General features: G+C 44.0%; 1 protein-coding gene across 2 annotated transcripts in view; it reads right to left on the bottom strand.

The window, feature by feature from the left end:
- The window catches only part of dlgap2a (discs, large (Drosophila) homolog-associated protein 2a), a 170745-nt gene that overhangs the window by 16895 nt on the left and 139295 nt on the right, over nt 1–14555 (bottom strand). For both annotated transcript variants that reach the window (XM_021584584.2, XM_036962872.1), the window contains 3 exons: nt 7723–7791; nt 6280–6469; nt 4958–5177 (listed from right to left, as the gene is read on the bottom strand). In XM_021584584.2, coding sequence (XP_021440259.2) covers nt 4958–5177; nt 6280–6469; nt 7723–7791 — 479 coding nt within the window. The remainder of the gene's footprint in view (nt 1–4957; nt 5178–6279; nt 6470–7722; nt 7792–14555) is intronic.

The raw sequence follows: 14555 nt of genomic DNA, 5'->3' as shown, positions 1-14555 counted from the left end.
GTATTCCCAACAGTCCAAACAGCTACTGAGTACCTCTGTTCCATAATCAGATTTTATGAACAATGTCAATTCCCGAGGTTCCCGTTTGTTCCTATAGAGTAAATCCAATCGCTCATATGATCCAACAGCCAGTCTTTGGGATGTATGATAACTGCCCAGATTTACTTTGCTCCATTCCGGAGTGACATTGAACAGAAAACTCAAGATATGTCATGGAAAAACAATATATCCACAGAAAAACAATATATCCACAGAAAAACAATGTATCCACAGTCAGAGCAAAGATTGTCAAGAACCATAAGCAAAGGGCAGTCTATTTAGTCTACCACAGAGCTTCACAGAGTCTTTGGTAAAACATGTGGTAAATGCCATTTGTGAGAGACGACAGACTCATCGATTAAAAATGATACATTCATTACTAGTCCTCTTAAAGAACCGTAAGAACAGTTCACGTCAATGTTCACTAATGCTTACAGCAGTTCAGAATGCTTTGGTCCATCAGTTCAAGCCAAGTGCAATTGAAGTCTGATGTACATTCAACTTCTTTGATTGTTCATCACATTCTTATGATACATTCCATTCAACTATGTGGTTGCTGCCACTAATGTAGTCAGTTAATGTCAAACCACGTTAATGGGCAGGGGGTTATCCTATGCAATAGGAAACACTCATACAGAGCTTTACGTGGCCATGATTCCCAGAAAATACACCGCCTTTGGACATCAATACTAAATGTTCCCATGCTGTAATCTGCTACCGATACATTCACCGCTACATTCTTCTTACTGTTCAGAGTGTCAGAGACATGTATGTTATCTCAGCACTGTTGTACTCATATCTCCCACTCCATAGCTCCACACTAGAACTCCTCTTCATGGACCGTGGTTCCCACTGGGGAGCCTTCTGCTGCCACCTGTCCCACAGAAAGGCCTGGTCACAGTGAGACTTCCCTGGGTTGTCAGGAGCTGTCTCCCCCTCTGGATCTCCAGGGTCCTCAAAGACACCCATGCCAGAGGTATCTGTGGCTTCCCCTGTGGCATCCTCTGGCTCCATGGGTGCCATCTCAAATGGGGACAAGCTAATGCTAGCTGGGTCTTGTGATAATAGTAGTGGATCTAGGCCTAGGATGACTAGCTCTGGGTGGCACATAGTGGCTGAGTCCAGGTCTACTGAGTCTGTGGTGAATGGACTGGTCAGTTCGAAGGAGACCAGACCAGGTGAATGTATTGTAACTTGGTCCTGTAGTTCTGGATCTTCAGGGAACTCAGTAGGTAGGTGCATTTGATCTAATCGGTACTCCATAGCTGGGTCCACAGACACTGATTCCATTTGGTATATAGAGGTTTGGTCCAGACTGGGGGGGCTCAGAGAAACTGGGTCTGGTGGTGTGTACATGGCGATTGGGCTGAGATCTGATGAACTCACACTAACGGTCTCCAGAGGTTCTGGCGGATCCAAGAAGACTGAGTCCAGATCAGATTCATCTGAGGAATTGAAGGTGGTTAAGTCCAAATGGACCATAAATGGATCAGATGGGCAATCAGTGGCCTGGTCCTCTGATTCTGGACAAGGTGGCCATTCTGGCTCCAGAGAGTCATCAAACTCATCAAACGAGTCGATGGTGACTGGATATGCGTGCACTACTATTTCCGATGAGAATATGTCTAAATCTAAGGGGATTGGATCTGGGAGGTCTGGAAAGCAGACAGTGGCTAGGTCTTGTGATTCTGAATCAGTTGGGATCAGACACACATCCAGGGGTTCTAAATCAGTTGGGCTCTCTGGATTAACTATGACGGTTGGGCAAATGGTAACTGAGTGTTGATCAAGTTTCTCTGATGAGTACACATTCGTAGGGGACAGTGGTTTTCTCTCTGGCTCTGTTGAGACTATAGAGCCTGGGTCTAATGGTTCAGGGTCTGGCAGACACACAGCAACTGGGTCTTGAGACATTGGATTTTGCTGGTGCACAGTATCGTCTTCTACAAATTCTGAATCTGATGCGGACAAGTCGGAGTCTGACTCTTGTGGTGGGGACACAGTAACCACAGGTACTGGATATGGTAGGTGCATAATTCTTGGTTCTGGGACTAGGGGTTTCACATTAACTGAGTCAATTGATTCTGTATCTGAGGGGTTCAGATTAACTGGGTCCAGCTTGTCTGTTTCTTCAAGGTACACATTAGCTACGTCTGTGGGCACTGGATCTGGAGAGCGCAAAGCCTTTGGATACAGCTGCTCTGAATCTAGGGGGTCCTCAATGGCTGGATCCACTGACTGTGCTTCTGAGGAGCTCATGCTGACTCCCTCAGGAGATATCAGTTTTGATAGCCTCTTCGTGTTCTGGTCTAGTGGTTCTGGGCAAACCACAGTGTTTGATGAGTTTACTGGCACTGATTCTGGTTGGATCATGGTGACTGGATCCACAAGTAATGGATCTAGAGTGATCGGGATAGAACCCTCCACAAACAGCGATGCCGGGCGCCTTAGAATGGCTGGGTCCATTGAGATCTGTTTAGGAAGACGGCGCCTCACGATGGCCTGCTTCTCCTGCATCTCTCCCTCCTCAGGACAGTTGACTGCTGCGTCCGCCGTGCTCTGTCTCACCAGCACCTTGCTCCTGGCCTGCGTCCCTACTGACAATTGAGCCACTTTAGTCTGTTTCCCAGCACCCCCTGTTCCCCCAGACGCCCCAGGTTGTGGAGACCACGTGTTGTAGTGCTGCGTGAAGCTGTTGAAGTTACTATTGAAGGCCCTGAGCTCAGTACACAGGTCCCTCCTGAGATCAGACAGCTCACGACGCATGGCCGACACTTCCTCCTTCCACTGCATGCTGATGGTTGCAGCCAATTGTGCCGACTCCTTGATACTAGCCTGGATTGCTTTGGGTGAGGGCCTCTCTGGGGCCTGGACGCTAGCTTTAGGGGGCCTGAACAGTCTGGGTGAAACAGGGGGCCCAGACTGGGGTTTGGCTGTAGCACCGAAACTCTCTTGGCGGTACAGTCTGTCTCTTCTGATAGGGCAGCCTAGATCATCATGGGCCAATGGGCCTGTGCCTGCCACGTCTGGATGTACACTGGCCTGGTACTCAGGTAAGCTAGTGGCTTCCTGTGTATATTTTCCCTCTGGAAGACAAACGTAAATATGTGTAGTATGTCATCAGGCCACAGGTGTGAGCAGCTGGAGAAAATGTGCTATCAGAGCCACAAAGCACAGAAATCAAGTCATGCAGTTTTTAGGTTAAGAAATGTATGAGTCAAAATAAGACTTGAAATTGGCCCATATCTTTAGTGTCTAAAAATCATTATTACAGTATGTGCTTGAATCTACAATGCTACACAAGGAAACCTTCAGGAACATAAACTAATTGTTCATAGTCCCATTTTGACTCATATTTCTGATTATGGTTTACACTGCCTTCCCAATCTGAAATGAACCTGTATCATGCATGCTTCTCATCTTTTCACTGCACAGAGACAGCCCCAAAAACACATGACAAAGAATAAGACACTGTTAAAACCTACTGTATGCATGGTATTCAAAACCTCTGGAAGATTGACCACATATGACACAGGTGTAACTTTGTGCACTGGAAAGAAGCAAAGATGAACATCCCCGCCTCTATCAGGAAGTATAGTATGAACCCTATTGAATTTCATGACGTCCAGTATAACCTATCTACCTGAAGTCAGAGGGGAGAACCAATCGCCCAAAGACTCCTGACATCAGACACACCCCACACCATGGATTACATGAAATTGCAATTACACATTTTAAGATGCTGTTTTAGTTTGTTGAGAAAGCAGTGTAAATAACCTGGAAAAAGTCTATCAAAAGCACAATTCTCCAGATGGCCACACCTTCTCTGACCCTTCCCATATATCATTGGTAGAACTACACGGCAGAAAGAATGGGTACAACTGAAAAACCGTTGATCTTCTTGTTGTGTTTGTGCAGATCCAGGAATGGAAAACAATAGCATGCCTACTATTTCTCCTCTGGCGAAGCAGGTGACCTTAGGGGACCGTTTGCTGAAGTGCTTTTTAGTCACTCAGTGTCACACTCACAGTTTATTTTATTTCACACTAAAAAAATATATAATTTTTGTGACCTCAATTTTGTTGACCAGCGCAGTTATTACCCACCACATCTGTAGGAACTGAACTGTAGAATCTGTGGGAGAGAAAACTCAAAGCACAAGGTGTGTCCATCACTTTGTGGTTTGTAAGTACAGGTAGATAAAGCTGTGGTAAACCCATTCAGTCATGAAGACTCTGGAGATGAAGGACTGTTCATCTCAGCCCTTTTTCCCCTGCCCAGAGTGTCAGTCAAGCTGAGAACACACCCAAAGCACCTGTGGCTTATCATGAAATGAGGTTTAGAGTCAGATTGTGCTCAAGGCGAACAAATCCATCTAGTAAAAGAAAAACCTAAGGGAGAATAAAATCCATCATTGCCTTAATCTGAAAAGGTCTCGTGATATAACGTTCATTTCATGTACCTGCAGAATGATTTCAATAGGGTTCATAACTTTACTCTCTGATATGAATGATGAATGAAGATATGAATTACTGTATTGAAAATGCAATATGATGGATTGGCTCAAAGCAACTCATAAACTTCACTTGAATACCATTTTTATATCAACAATCAGGAAATATGTAAAAGTGACTCATGCAAACGTATGAAGCCATTTCATAAAGCTTTTCAAGGGCAGAGCATCACATCACATGTGCATGCTCTTAACTTCATCAATCTCACTTGATACAACATTTTGATATTTACAAGTGGTAACTGTCTAAATGTATGTATAAGGATTACTTTGCATGGCTATTTAAACATATCATCCACTTTGGATACAAGCTGTCATCTTAATCAATTGTCCATACACTACTGTATACTTTATGTGTGGTGTCTGTCTATGCGCTGCAGTCCCCTCCTTCCCTGTTGGTCTTACCTGTGGTGGACCTGATGGTGGAGGTGACAGTGGAGGAGGTCAAGGTGGGGATGCAGTCATCATCCTGGGAGTAGCCAGCCTGGATGGCCCTCAGGTAGCTGTGGCTCCGTGTCCGGAAACAGCCGGGCAGGTCCAGAGCCTCCACAGCCTGGGATTCCACCTCACTGAACACCGACTCACAGACTGACTCAAACTGACCGTTTATATCTGTCTCACTCACCTGCAGGAGAGAACAACAGGGAGAGAAAGGTTCAATTCACATTTTTCAATTTTCTTTTTGTTTTTGCCGTCGTGGGAAAACTTAATTGGTTGTTTACAAAGTTTAGAGTTATGCTCTTTTCTTCCACTTAATAGAAAAGTGTTTGCTTGAAATGGGTGCCAACTAATTGCCAGGAGAGCAAATGTTTGAAAAGGATAGCGTCTGCAGAGAGGTAAACAAAATTGTATTGTTCAAATTCGGGTTTAATTTGAACATTTTCTTGACACGTAATTACTTTGTGAAATGTCAAGCCTATGAGTTGCTCAGCAGGACAATGTTCTTCGCTTGTTGTTGTTTTTCTCCGTTTCTTCAGTTTGCCGCAGTAGCTCACATTATGCATTCTGTAAGCTAGATCTATGATGACATTTTTAAAGGATTGGAGGAATTCAAGGTCACATTCTGTAGTGGCATAGCATACTGTATGAGTGTTAGTTCCCTCTGGATCCCCTGAGAGAATGTGAGTCCTGACCTCGACAGAACCATTATTTGGCAATCTTATTATCCTCAGACAGATATGCATCTTGCGATTATAAGATATCAATTTAGGGAAAATGAAATGGTCTGATTCTATCTCGCCATTGCTATTTGGCAATCTTTAAAATCAGAGATAAGGATACTGTTCTATTGAAAGATGTATTATCTTGTAATAACCTCAGCAAGGTGCCGTGGAGGCAGAGATAGACCCAGGGAATTAGGGGGAGAGAGGTTGAGCTTTTAAGACTTGGGACAAATCAATACACCCCGACTTTAAGAGAGAGATTTAGATCTTAAATGAATATAAACCAGAGACATAACATACTCCATTTGGCTTGTACACATTAAAATGGATTTAATGTCTATTCTAAAATGCCCTTCTAGCCAATCAGAAACGAGTATTCAACAATGCCATGGTATAAGATCAAAGTACCTGAATCTAAGGGAGGTTAAAGACAGCATTGAATAAAGGAAGAGAGAAAGAACGCAAAATCCAGGAGCCAGAGTCAGGGCAGATGGCCACCGCGATATCTGACATAAGACAATGACAACATCCTGGACATATCATTGTTATAGCCCAGAGACTCACCTGGCTGATCTGGCTAACACAGCTGGCCTGGCTGAGAGTGCTGACCGCCCGCATGTAGCTCTGGTTCCTGGAGCGGAACTGGGCTGCTGGGAGAGGTGGCTGCTGGGAGTTGTAGTTGGTGGAGGGCTCCAGGGCCATGCTGGGGTGGTGGGGGTGCATGTCTCTTGAGGCCTGCAAGTGGTAGTTCTGACTGAATGGAGAGAGAGCGTGAGAGAGAAATGACAGAGAGAGAGACAGCGACAGAGACAAACACAGAGAGAAATAAAGACAATAGTCATCAAGGTGCCGTAGAAATGAGCTTAATAGTTTGACTACTAAACAAGTAATTTGACACAGTTGTTAAAAAGGAGGAAAAAAGTGTTATTAACTTCATGGCAGACATCCTCTGGGCGAACTGAACTTCAGACTGAGACTGATTATGACATTGCATTCCACAGGAGAGGTGTATCTTCCTCACCCCACTAAACCATTGCTGTGCTCAACAGTGTCCTCGAAATTGCAATTCGATTTGCCATTGTGCTGAAACATTCAATCAATGCTTGAAGATTAGGTAAATGCTAATTAGGAGCTAGTTAGCAAGCAGAGCAAGAATTTCTGAGAGAGCAGGAGAGTCAGCCAGGTCAATTAAATGTGCTTCCCCAGAAGGGCAACATAGCCTTTACTCACGGAGTCAGAGAGAGGTTGGACTAGAACTGCTAGCATTTTCAACCAGAAATGACATGTTAAGTGCAAAGAGACAGATGGAGGAAGAGATGGAAAGAGAACAGGTAGGTGGAGAAAGCATAGGAATACAAAATAAGTACACCTAATGTCAGATAGGGACGAGTAAGCAGTTTTCTAGACTTTGTGTAAGGAAGAAAAATGTGTATTTTTTAGTGTGACTAAAGCCAGTGTTATTAAAATCCTGCCACTCCCTCAAGAACTGTCAGAGATGGACCTAATACATCTACAGTATACAGCGTTCATAGACTATATCAATCATTCACACACTGTATGGCAGGTTATCCCTGAGTGAGACGACATCCAGAGATGAGCCTAGGAAACAAGCGGATTCAGGTTCAGAGGCTCAGTTAAACTTACTAATATACTATTAAAAACAGAGATTAGTCACTGGTCAAGACCAGCTACCACTAATACATTCAGTTAAAGACAGAACCAAATCCGTGCTGTCAATATAGCTAAGAGCCCATGTAGGTTAGACAGAGCCTTTGTTCTACGATGCTGTATGGCTTGACGGCATGGCAAGAGAAATAGGAGATTGGCCTGGCTGACTTGCCATTGACTAGGAGTGAGTGTTTGCTGTGCAAGGTGTCCATATTGAGTCTGTCAGCGGGGCTCAGTGCCAGCTGGCTTTTCAGCCTGACCACCGCAACATGGCAGCACCAGAAAGTGAGAGCGGGGGGGGTAGGAGAAAGAGAGGGAGAATACTGTGCTTGTACTCACCTTAAGTCTGCAGCAAAATTGGTGATGTAGTTCCGCACGTCACTGTTCATTTTATCCACCCGGTAAGAGCTGTGGGCAGAGAAGAAGCAATGTTACTAAGTCCACTGCTGGGGGGAGTCAATGGATGCGGGTGGGACTGAGATCACGGTGCAACATCAATGGATTCTGATTGAATTTGTATGTCTGTGGAGACATCAAATGTTTGCCTGTGATGTTCACCAAAGTACCGCAAACATTAGGGTGATACAAGTACATGTTTATGGACAAACTGACCACCGTAACTGCAACTAATGGTCTTTAATGGTCATGTAGAAGATGGTAAAAGGTGCATACTGACAGAGTGGTGTCAGTAAATGGTGTCAGTAAATGGTGTTTCATGGCAGACAGTACCTCATGTTATTGGGAAAGTGAAAGCTGGATACCTAGTCAGTTTTACAACTGAAAGCATTCAACTGAAATTTGTCTTCCGCATTTAACTCCACCCCCTCTGAATCAGAGAGGTGCAGGAAGGGGGGCTGCCTTAATCGACATCCACGTCTTCGACGTCCGGGGAACAGTGGGTTAACTGCCTTGCTATTGCCCGGTGTCTGTCTGTATAACACACAGATAGACACACTAGACATCATGGGGGAATTATCCAATTATGATGACTTTTAGCTTGAACGTAAGGTGCACACAGTTGTACAATTAAAAAACAAAATTAGTCTTAAGAAGATCATCAGCAATGATAAGTAGGCCATGGCTCATTTACCCATGAAGTGTAAAACGCACTCAGTTAAAATACAGAGGATCTCGTCTTAAATTTAAAAAAGTAATTTTCCTACGGCAGATGAATTGTGCGTAACTGAGGAGTAAAATACAACTTAAAGTTCCAGCCATGAACAATGAAAGCAGCTCCAGCTTTTAGCTGACAACATCAGCTGAAAAACGCAGCACATTGACTGACGGAGATAATGTGCATTACTTCACCCATCCCCACAGCTACGGTGTAGAAATGACTAGTATAGTCGACAGAGCTTAGACAATCTGCTTCACAAAAAGGCGACCCTTCATTTCAGAGAGAGAGAGAGAGAGAGAGAGAGAGAGAGAGAGAGAGAGAGAGAGAGAGAGAGAGAGAGAGAGAGAGAGAGAGAGAGAGAGAGAGAGAGAGAGAGAGAGAGAGAAGAGAGAGAGAGAGAGAGAGAGAGAGAGAAGAGAGAGAGAGAGAGAGAAAAAAAAAAAGAAAGAGAGAGAGAGAGAGAAAGAAAGAGAGAGAGAGAGAGAGAGAAAGAAAGAAAGAGAGAGAGAGAGAGAGAGAGAGAGAGAGAGAGAAGTCACATTTAAGAGTGCAAAGGAGAGGGAGAATACTGCAGCTAGGAGAGAGATAGTGTGTTATAAAGCTGGAGAATCAACTCCAGAGAGAGAGGGAGGGAGAGTAAAAAGGACAGGGGGGGGGGGGGGGAGAATGAGAGTGCATTAAACCTTGAGGGTGAACAGATGAGGGCAATAGGCACACACTAGGCATTATAACTTCTGGGAAATGTGTCTGCTCTATAACAGGAAGGACAGCATCCCAGACAACCAGAACTAACAGCAAAGCCCAATAGAAAATAACCACTGTCTGACTGTTTACTGTCAGTGGGACTGAAGATAACGAGTAGTGAAGTTTAGCCTCATCCCGGAAGGGGTCAGGAGGGGGTCAGGAGACAGTAAGGAAGACAGAGGGACCTACAAATGGGTTTAAGCCACATTATAAATCCATTATAATCATCAGCATCTAATTATGATAAGCCATTATCATCATCATCCCCATCATGTACATACAGTAGGAGATAAATAGAAATAGTAGAAATAAATAGCAGGAAATAGTAGTAGAAATAGTAGAAATAAATAGCAGGTTCATGGCAAAAAATATATAAGGCAATGTTTACATGACCCCTTTTCAAACAGACCCTTATTTACTACTGTTTTTAAGAACCATTCACACAGACCAGAAATGTCACACCCTGACCATAGAGGCCCTATGGTGTCGTTGGTCAGGGAGTGACAAGTGGGGTGTTCTAGCTCAATATTTCTGTTGGTGTTTTGTATGGTTCCCAATTAGAGGTAGCTGGTAATCGTTGCCTTGGGGATCATATTTAGGTAGCCATTTTTCCCACCTGTGTTTATGGGATATTGTTTTGTGTTTGTGCACCACTATGTTCACGTTTTGTTATTGGTTTATTGTTTTTTGTTTAAAGTTTCACTGTAATAAAGATGTGGATCTTCAATCACACTGTGCCTTGGTCTGCTCATTACGACGATCGTGACAGGAAACCTGTATTTTGGTTACAGGGTCTGGGAAAATGCAGGAATCATGACTAGGTCTTTAGGTGGGTTTTAATTGACTATGTTTTTTTGTTTTTTTTACCCCTACCCCTTTCAGATATTCCAGAAAGCTGGTATAAAAAAAGCAGCCATGGTTAAATAATGGGATTTTGGTCTGTGTATTCACTGTAGACTACACGCATGTTAGTGTTCCAGTGTTGGGCTACCTGGTTCAAGCCAGGCTGAAGAATTCTGCCTGTAGAGGCCGTATCTTGGTTAAAAGTGTTGGGCCAGTAACCGAAAGATCGCTGGTTCGAATCCCTGACCAGACTAGGTGAAAAATGTGTTAATGTGCCCTTGAGCAATGCACTTAACCCTAATTCCTCCTTTAAGTGACTAAAATGTATGAAAGGGATATTATAGTCCATAATGACTGTACCCTTAAAGGCAACAATGACTTAACTATGAGGGAAAGTACCACACATATCTACTGTATGTAGTAGAAATCTTATGGGAACAGCTCAACAAACAACGAATCAGTGTCTCAAACAGCAACTAATCAATGGAATGGGATTTCACTCCGACAATGAGATGTGAGAAACAAGTGTGATACACAATCTGAATGACTATTTGCCTTATGTTACATCAGTAACTGACAAATGCTTCACCGCATGTTCATTTTAATTCATTACGAATGCTACTCAACAGGCTAATCATAATTTGGAGGGAAAAAAAGTTATTTTAAAACCTGCCTCAAATAGCTGGGATTGATTTCGCTTGGCGTAGATCTTGTCTCTCCCCCCCCCCCACCCCCCCCCCCCCCCCCCCCCCCCCCCACCCCGTCCCAATATAAAGGCAGCCATTAGAGAAAGTGTGCCTCTCTCCAATGAGTGAGGAGTGCTTCTCTGCTCCTCTATCAAACGCTATGTGTACCATGTCTGATTGACTCATTAACTTATCCTGCTATGCAGTGATGCTTTATTTAAATGCCTTTCCAGTCCTATATCATCACCAAATATACATCCTTTAAATGAGTTTGGCTAGTCCTTTGTATCGCTGCGTGAAATCCGATTCAAATTACATTCATTTATCTTAGTCTACAACCTACAGTTTGGGACCCCAAGGCACCTTTGTGGGGGGGGGGGGGGGGGTGAATTGTTATTAATTAAAATGACCATCAACGTCAGTCCCCTCTTGTGGTGGGGCGTTTCAGCTGAATGGCCTAGAGACAGGCTTGTTGATGGTGATGGATTCTTTATTGGTGAGAAAGTGGATAAAGAGCCATCCTGTCAGCTATGAGAGGGACGTGACACAAACCAAAGGCTGTTCTCACTTTAACACAATTAGCTACAGGAACCTCTGCCGTCAAATTTACACCCACCGCGACCCCGAGGAAGAGGAAATTGCTTCAAGTGGGAACAGAAATAAAACCTTGCTTACACAGGTGACTCAAATCCAATCCAATTCAGTCCAAACAAGCAGTGAGCCATGATATTATAAGAGCTTTCATGTCAGGTGCCACTCAGATCAGCAGTGCCACTCAGATCAGCATTTACTACTCAGATAAGCATTACTACTCAGATCAGCATTACTACTCAGATCAGCATTTACTACTCAGATAAGCATTACTACTCAGATCAGCATTACTACTCAGATAAGCATTACCACTCAGATCAGCATTTACTACTCAGATAAGCATTACTACTCAGATCAGCATTACTACTCAGATAAGCAGTACCACTCAGATCAGCATTACTACTCAGATAAGCATTACTACTCAGATCAGCATTACTACTCAGATAAGCAGTACCACTCAGATCAGCAGTACCACTCAGATCAGCAGTACCACTCAGATCAGCAGTACCACTCAGATCAGCAGTACCACTCAGATCAGCAGTACCACTCAGATCAGCAGTACTACTCAGATCAGCAGTACCACTCAGATCAGCAGTACCACTCAGATCAGCAGTACCACTCAGATCAGCAGTACCACTCAGATCAGCAGTACCACTCAGATCAGCAGTACTACTCAGAAAAGCAGTACTACTCAGATCAGCAGTACCACTCAGATCAGCAGTACACTCAGATCAGCAGTACACTCAGATCAGCAGTACCACTCAGATCAGCAGTACACTCAGATCAGCAGTACCACTCAGATCAGCATTGCCACTCAGATCAGCAGTACCACTCAGATCAGCAGTACCACTCAGATCAGCAGTACCACTCAGATCAGTAGTACTACTCAGATCAGCATTACTACTCAGATCAGCATTACTACTCAGATCAGCATTACCACTCAGATCAGCATTACCACTCAGATCAGCATTACCACTCAGATTTTTTGAGCAATGGCAGAGAGCAAAAGTATGGCACAAGCCAGGGTCTAAAACAACTAAGATATAAAGTATATTTTAAGTTCCTAAGTAGTCAAAATTAACATGCACAATTCAAAGGGAAATTAGTAGGTCCAGGAGTTTTACTGACCATGTGACCTTACCAGGCAAAACTCTGGGCCTCAAGGTCAGCCTGTTACACCCTGTTCTGTTTCACCTGTCCTTGTGATTGTCTCCACCCCCTCCAGGTGTTGCTTATTTTCTCTGGTGTATTTATCCCTGTGTTTCCTGTCTCTCTGTGCCAGTTTGTCTTGTATGTTCAAGTCAACCGGTGTGGTTTTTCCTGTGTGCCTGCTCGTCTATGCTCGTCTACTAGTCCTCCCAGTTTTGACCTTGGCCTGTTTCTGGACCCCATTCCCGCCTGCCTGACCATTCTGCCTGCCCTGACCTCAAGCCTGCCTGCCATTCTGTACCTCTGGATCGCTGAACTGGTTTTGACCTTTCGCCTGTCCACAACTATTCTCTTGCCTAGCAATTTTGGATTGTTAATAAACATCTTGGACTCTAACCATCTGCTTCCTGTGCCTGCATCTGGGTCTCTCCTTGCGTCCTTTTACTGCCCAAACTACTGGGCCTAGAGGTGAGGCTCAAACTTCAATAGCTGCAATAGGCACCACAGACAGGCAATACCGGAGCAGTCCTGACGTGTGACAGGAAGACAAACGGTAAGACAAAGCGAATACTATTCAGTCATGAATGAAAGGCCTCCACAGCAGGCATTCTTCAGCCTGGCCTGAACCAGGTAGCCCAACACTGCAGCGCTAACATGCTGAGGGAGCCCAACACTGTCTACAGTGAATACAGGAGGAACTTCAACTGTCTCCATACTTGTTGTCAATCCATATAGATATTCCTCTTTCACTAAGAGCAGCAGGCTCCTGCACTAACTGCTGAGAGAGGCATTATCCAGAGAGACCCTCTGAGCATAATACGTGTAATGGCTATCTGCTGCTCCATCCTCTAAATCACTCCCTTTTTAGTGTCTTTCTTAATGGAGTGTAATTGTTAGTACCCAAATCCCAAAAACCGTGTTGTTTTCATAGCTACTGGTTTTGGATCATAGGCTGATGAAGGGCATTAGCAAAGCCACTATCATCAGATAATAAACTGCTGCATTGTGTAGTACTGCGTGAGTGCGTGTCCGATCGCACTGACGTGCTTTCACGCGTATACACCCACAGAGGACTTTTAAACCGTTCAAAATTCACTTCAACTTATCAGACAAAATAATAATCCTTTGCCAAAAAAAAAAAGCAGTGTAAATGAAATGTGATTAACACCCCAGAATCCTGGGTAACTCATTTTAGTTGTGTCAGGCTGACAGTGGTGTGAGTGTTAAGGGATAGTGTTTGCTCCACTTTGCTGTGATGTCAGTATTTTCCAGGAAAAAGCCTTGCTGTACCCTAACGGTAATTTAGCAACCTGTGTTGAATGGTAATGAGTAGAGCTGCTGCAGTATGCAGGGTTTGGGGAGGAGAGAAACACCAGTCACTATCATGACTGTCATAAGTGGATCAAGACCAACATAGAGCTGATGCCGCAGTACAGCAGGGATACCACGAGCGCCGTAGAAATGAATAGAGATGTATAGAATCTCCATGACCAGAATTACAACGGGCACGTTTGCATTTACCTATGGCAATAGGTTTCGCACTGTATTAACACAACTTTGACATTGTTACATCAATCTCTATACGGGCACTTTTGCTGTTAAATTTAAGGGTGTCAATCAAATGACCAAGAAGAAATATAGAATTTTTGGTATGCCAAAATATCACCGACAAAACATTCCTCCTTTCCAAAATGAAGACTGTGCTAGCACAAAGCAGCCTGTTATGCGAGTGCCAAGAAAATAATGAATCTAATGGAGACCTGTACATTGATAGTCCAGCACATGTCAGTCACGGTGTCGTATTGACTGACACAGGAGAATAGAATAGGCAGACAGAAATATGAGGGTCTGAAAGTGCTGGTCTGGGAGGAGGGTTTTATAATGGAACATTAATAAAATGGACTCCTGAACTCTCCTGTTATTACTGTTTCCATATTCAACCATGAACAAAGAGAGACGAGTGGCCTTTGAGGAAGAATGAAAGTGTGCTTGCACTGGCAGACAGTGGCGCGACATTAACAAATACATCAGGGAAAGATGGA

Source organism: Oncorhynchus mykiss, chromosome 25 (genome assembly GCF_013265735.2).
Source record: "Oncorhynchus mykiss isolate Arlee chromosome 25, USDA_OmykA_1.1, whole genome shotgun sequence".
Lineage (NCBI taxonomy): Eukaryota > Metazoa > Chordata > Actinopteri > Salmoniformes > Salmonidae > Oncorhynchus > Oncorhynchus mykiss.
This window is presented reverse-complemented; position numbering and strand designations above follow the sequence as displayed.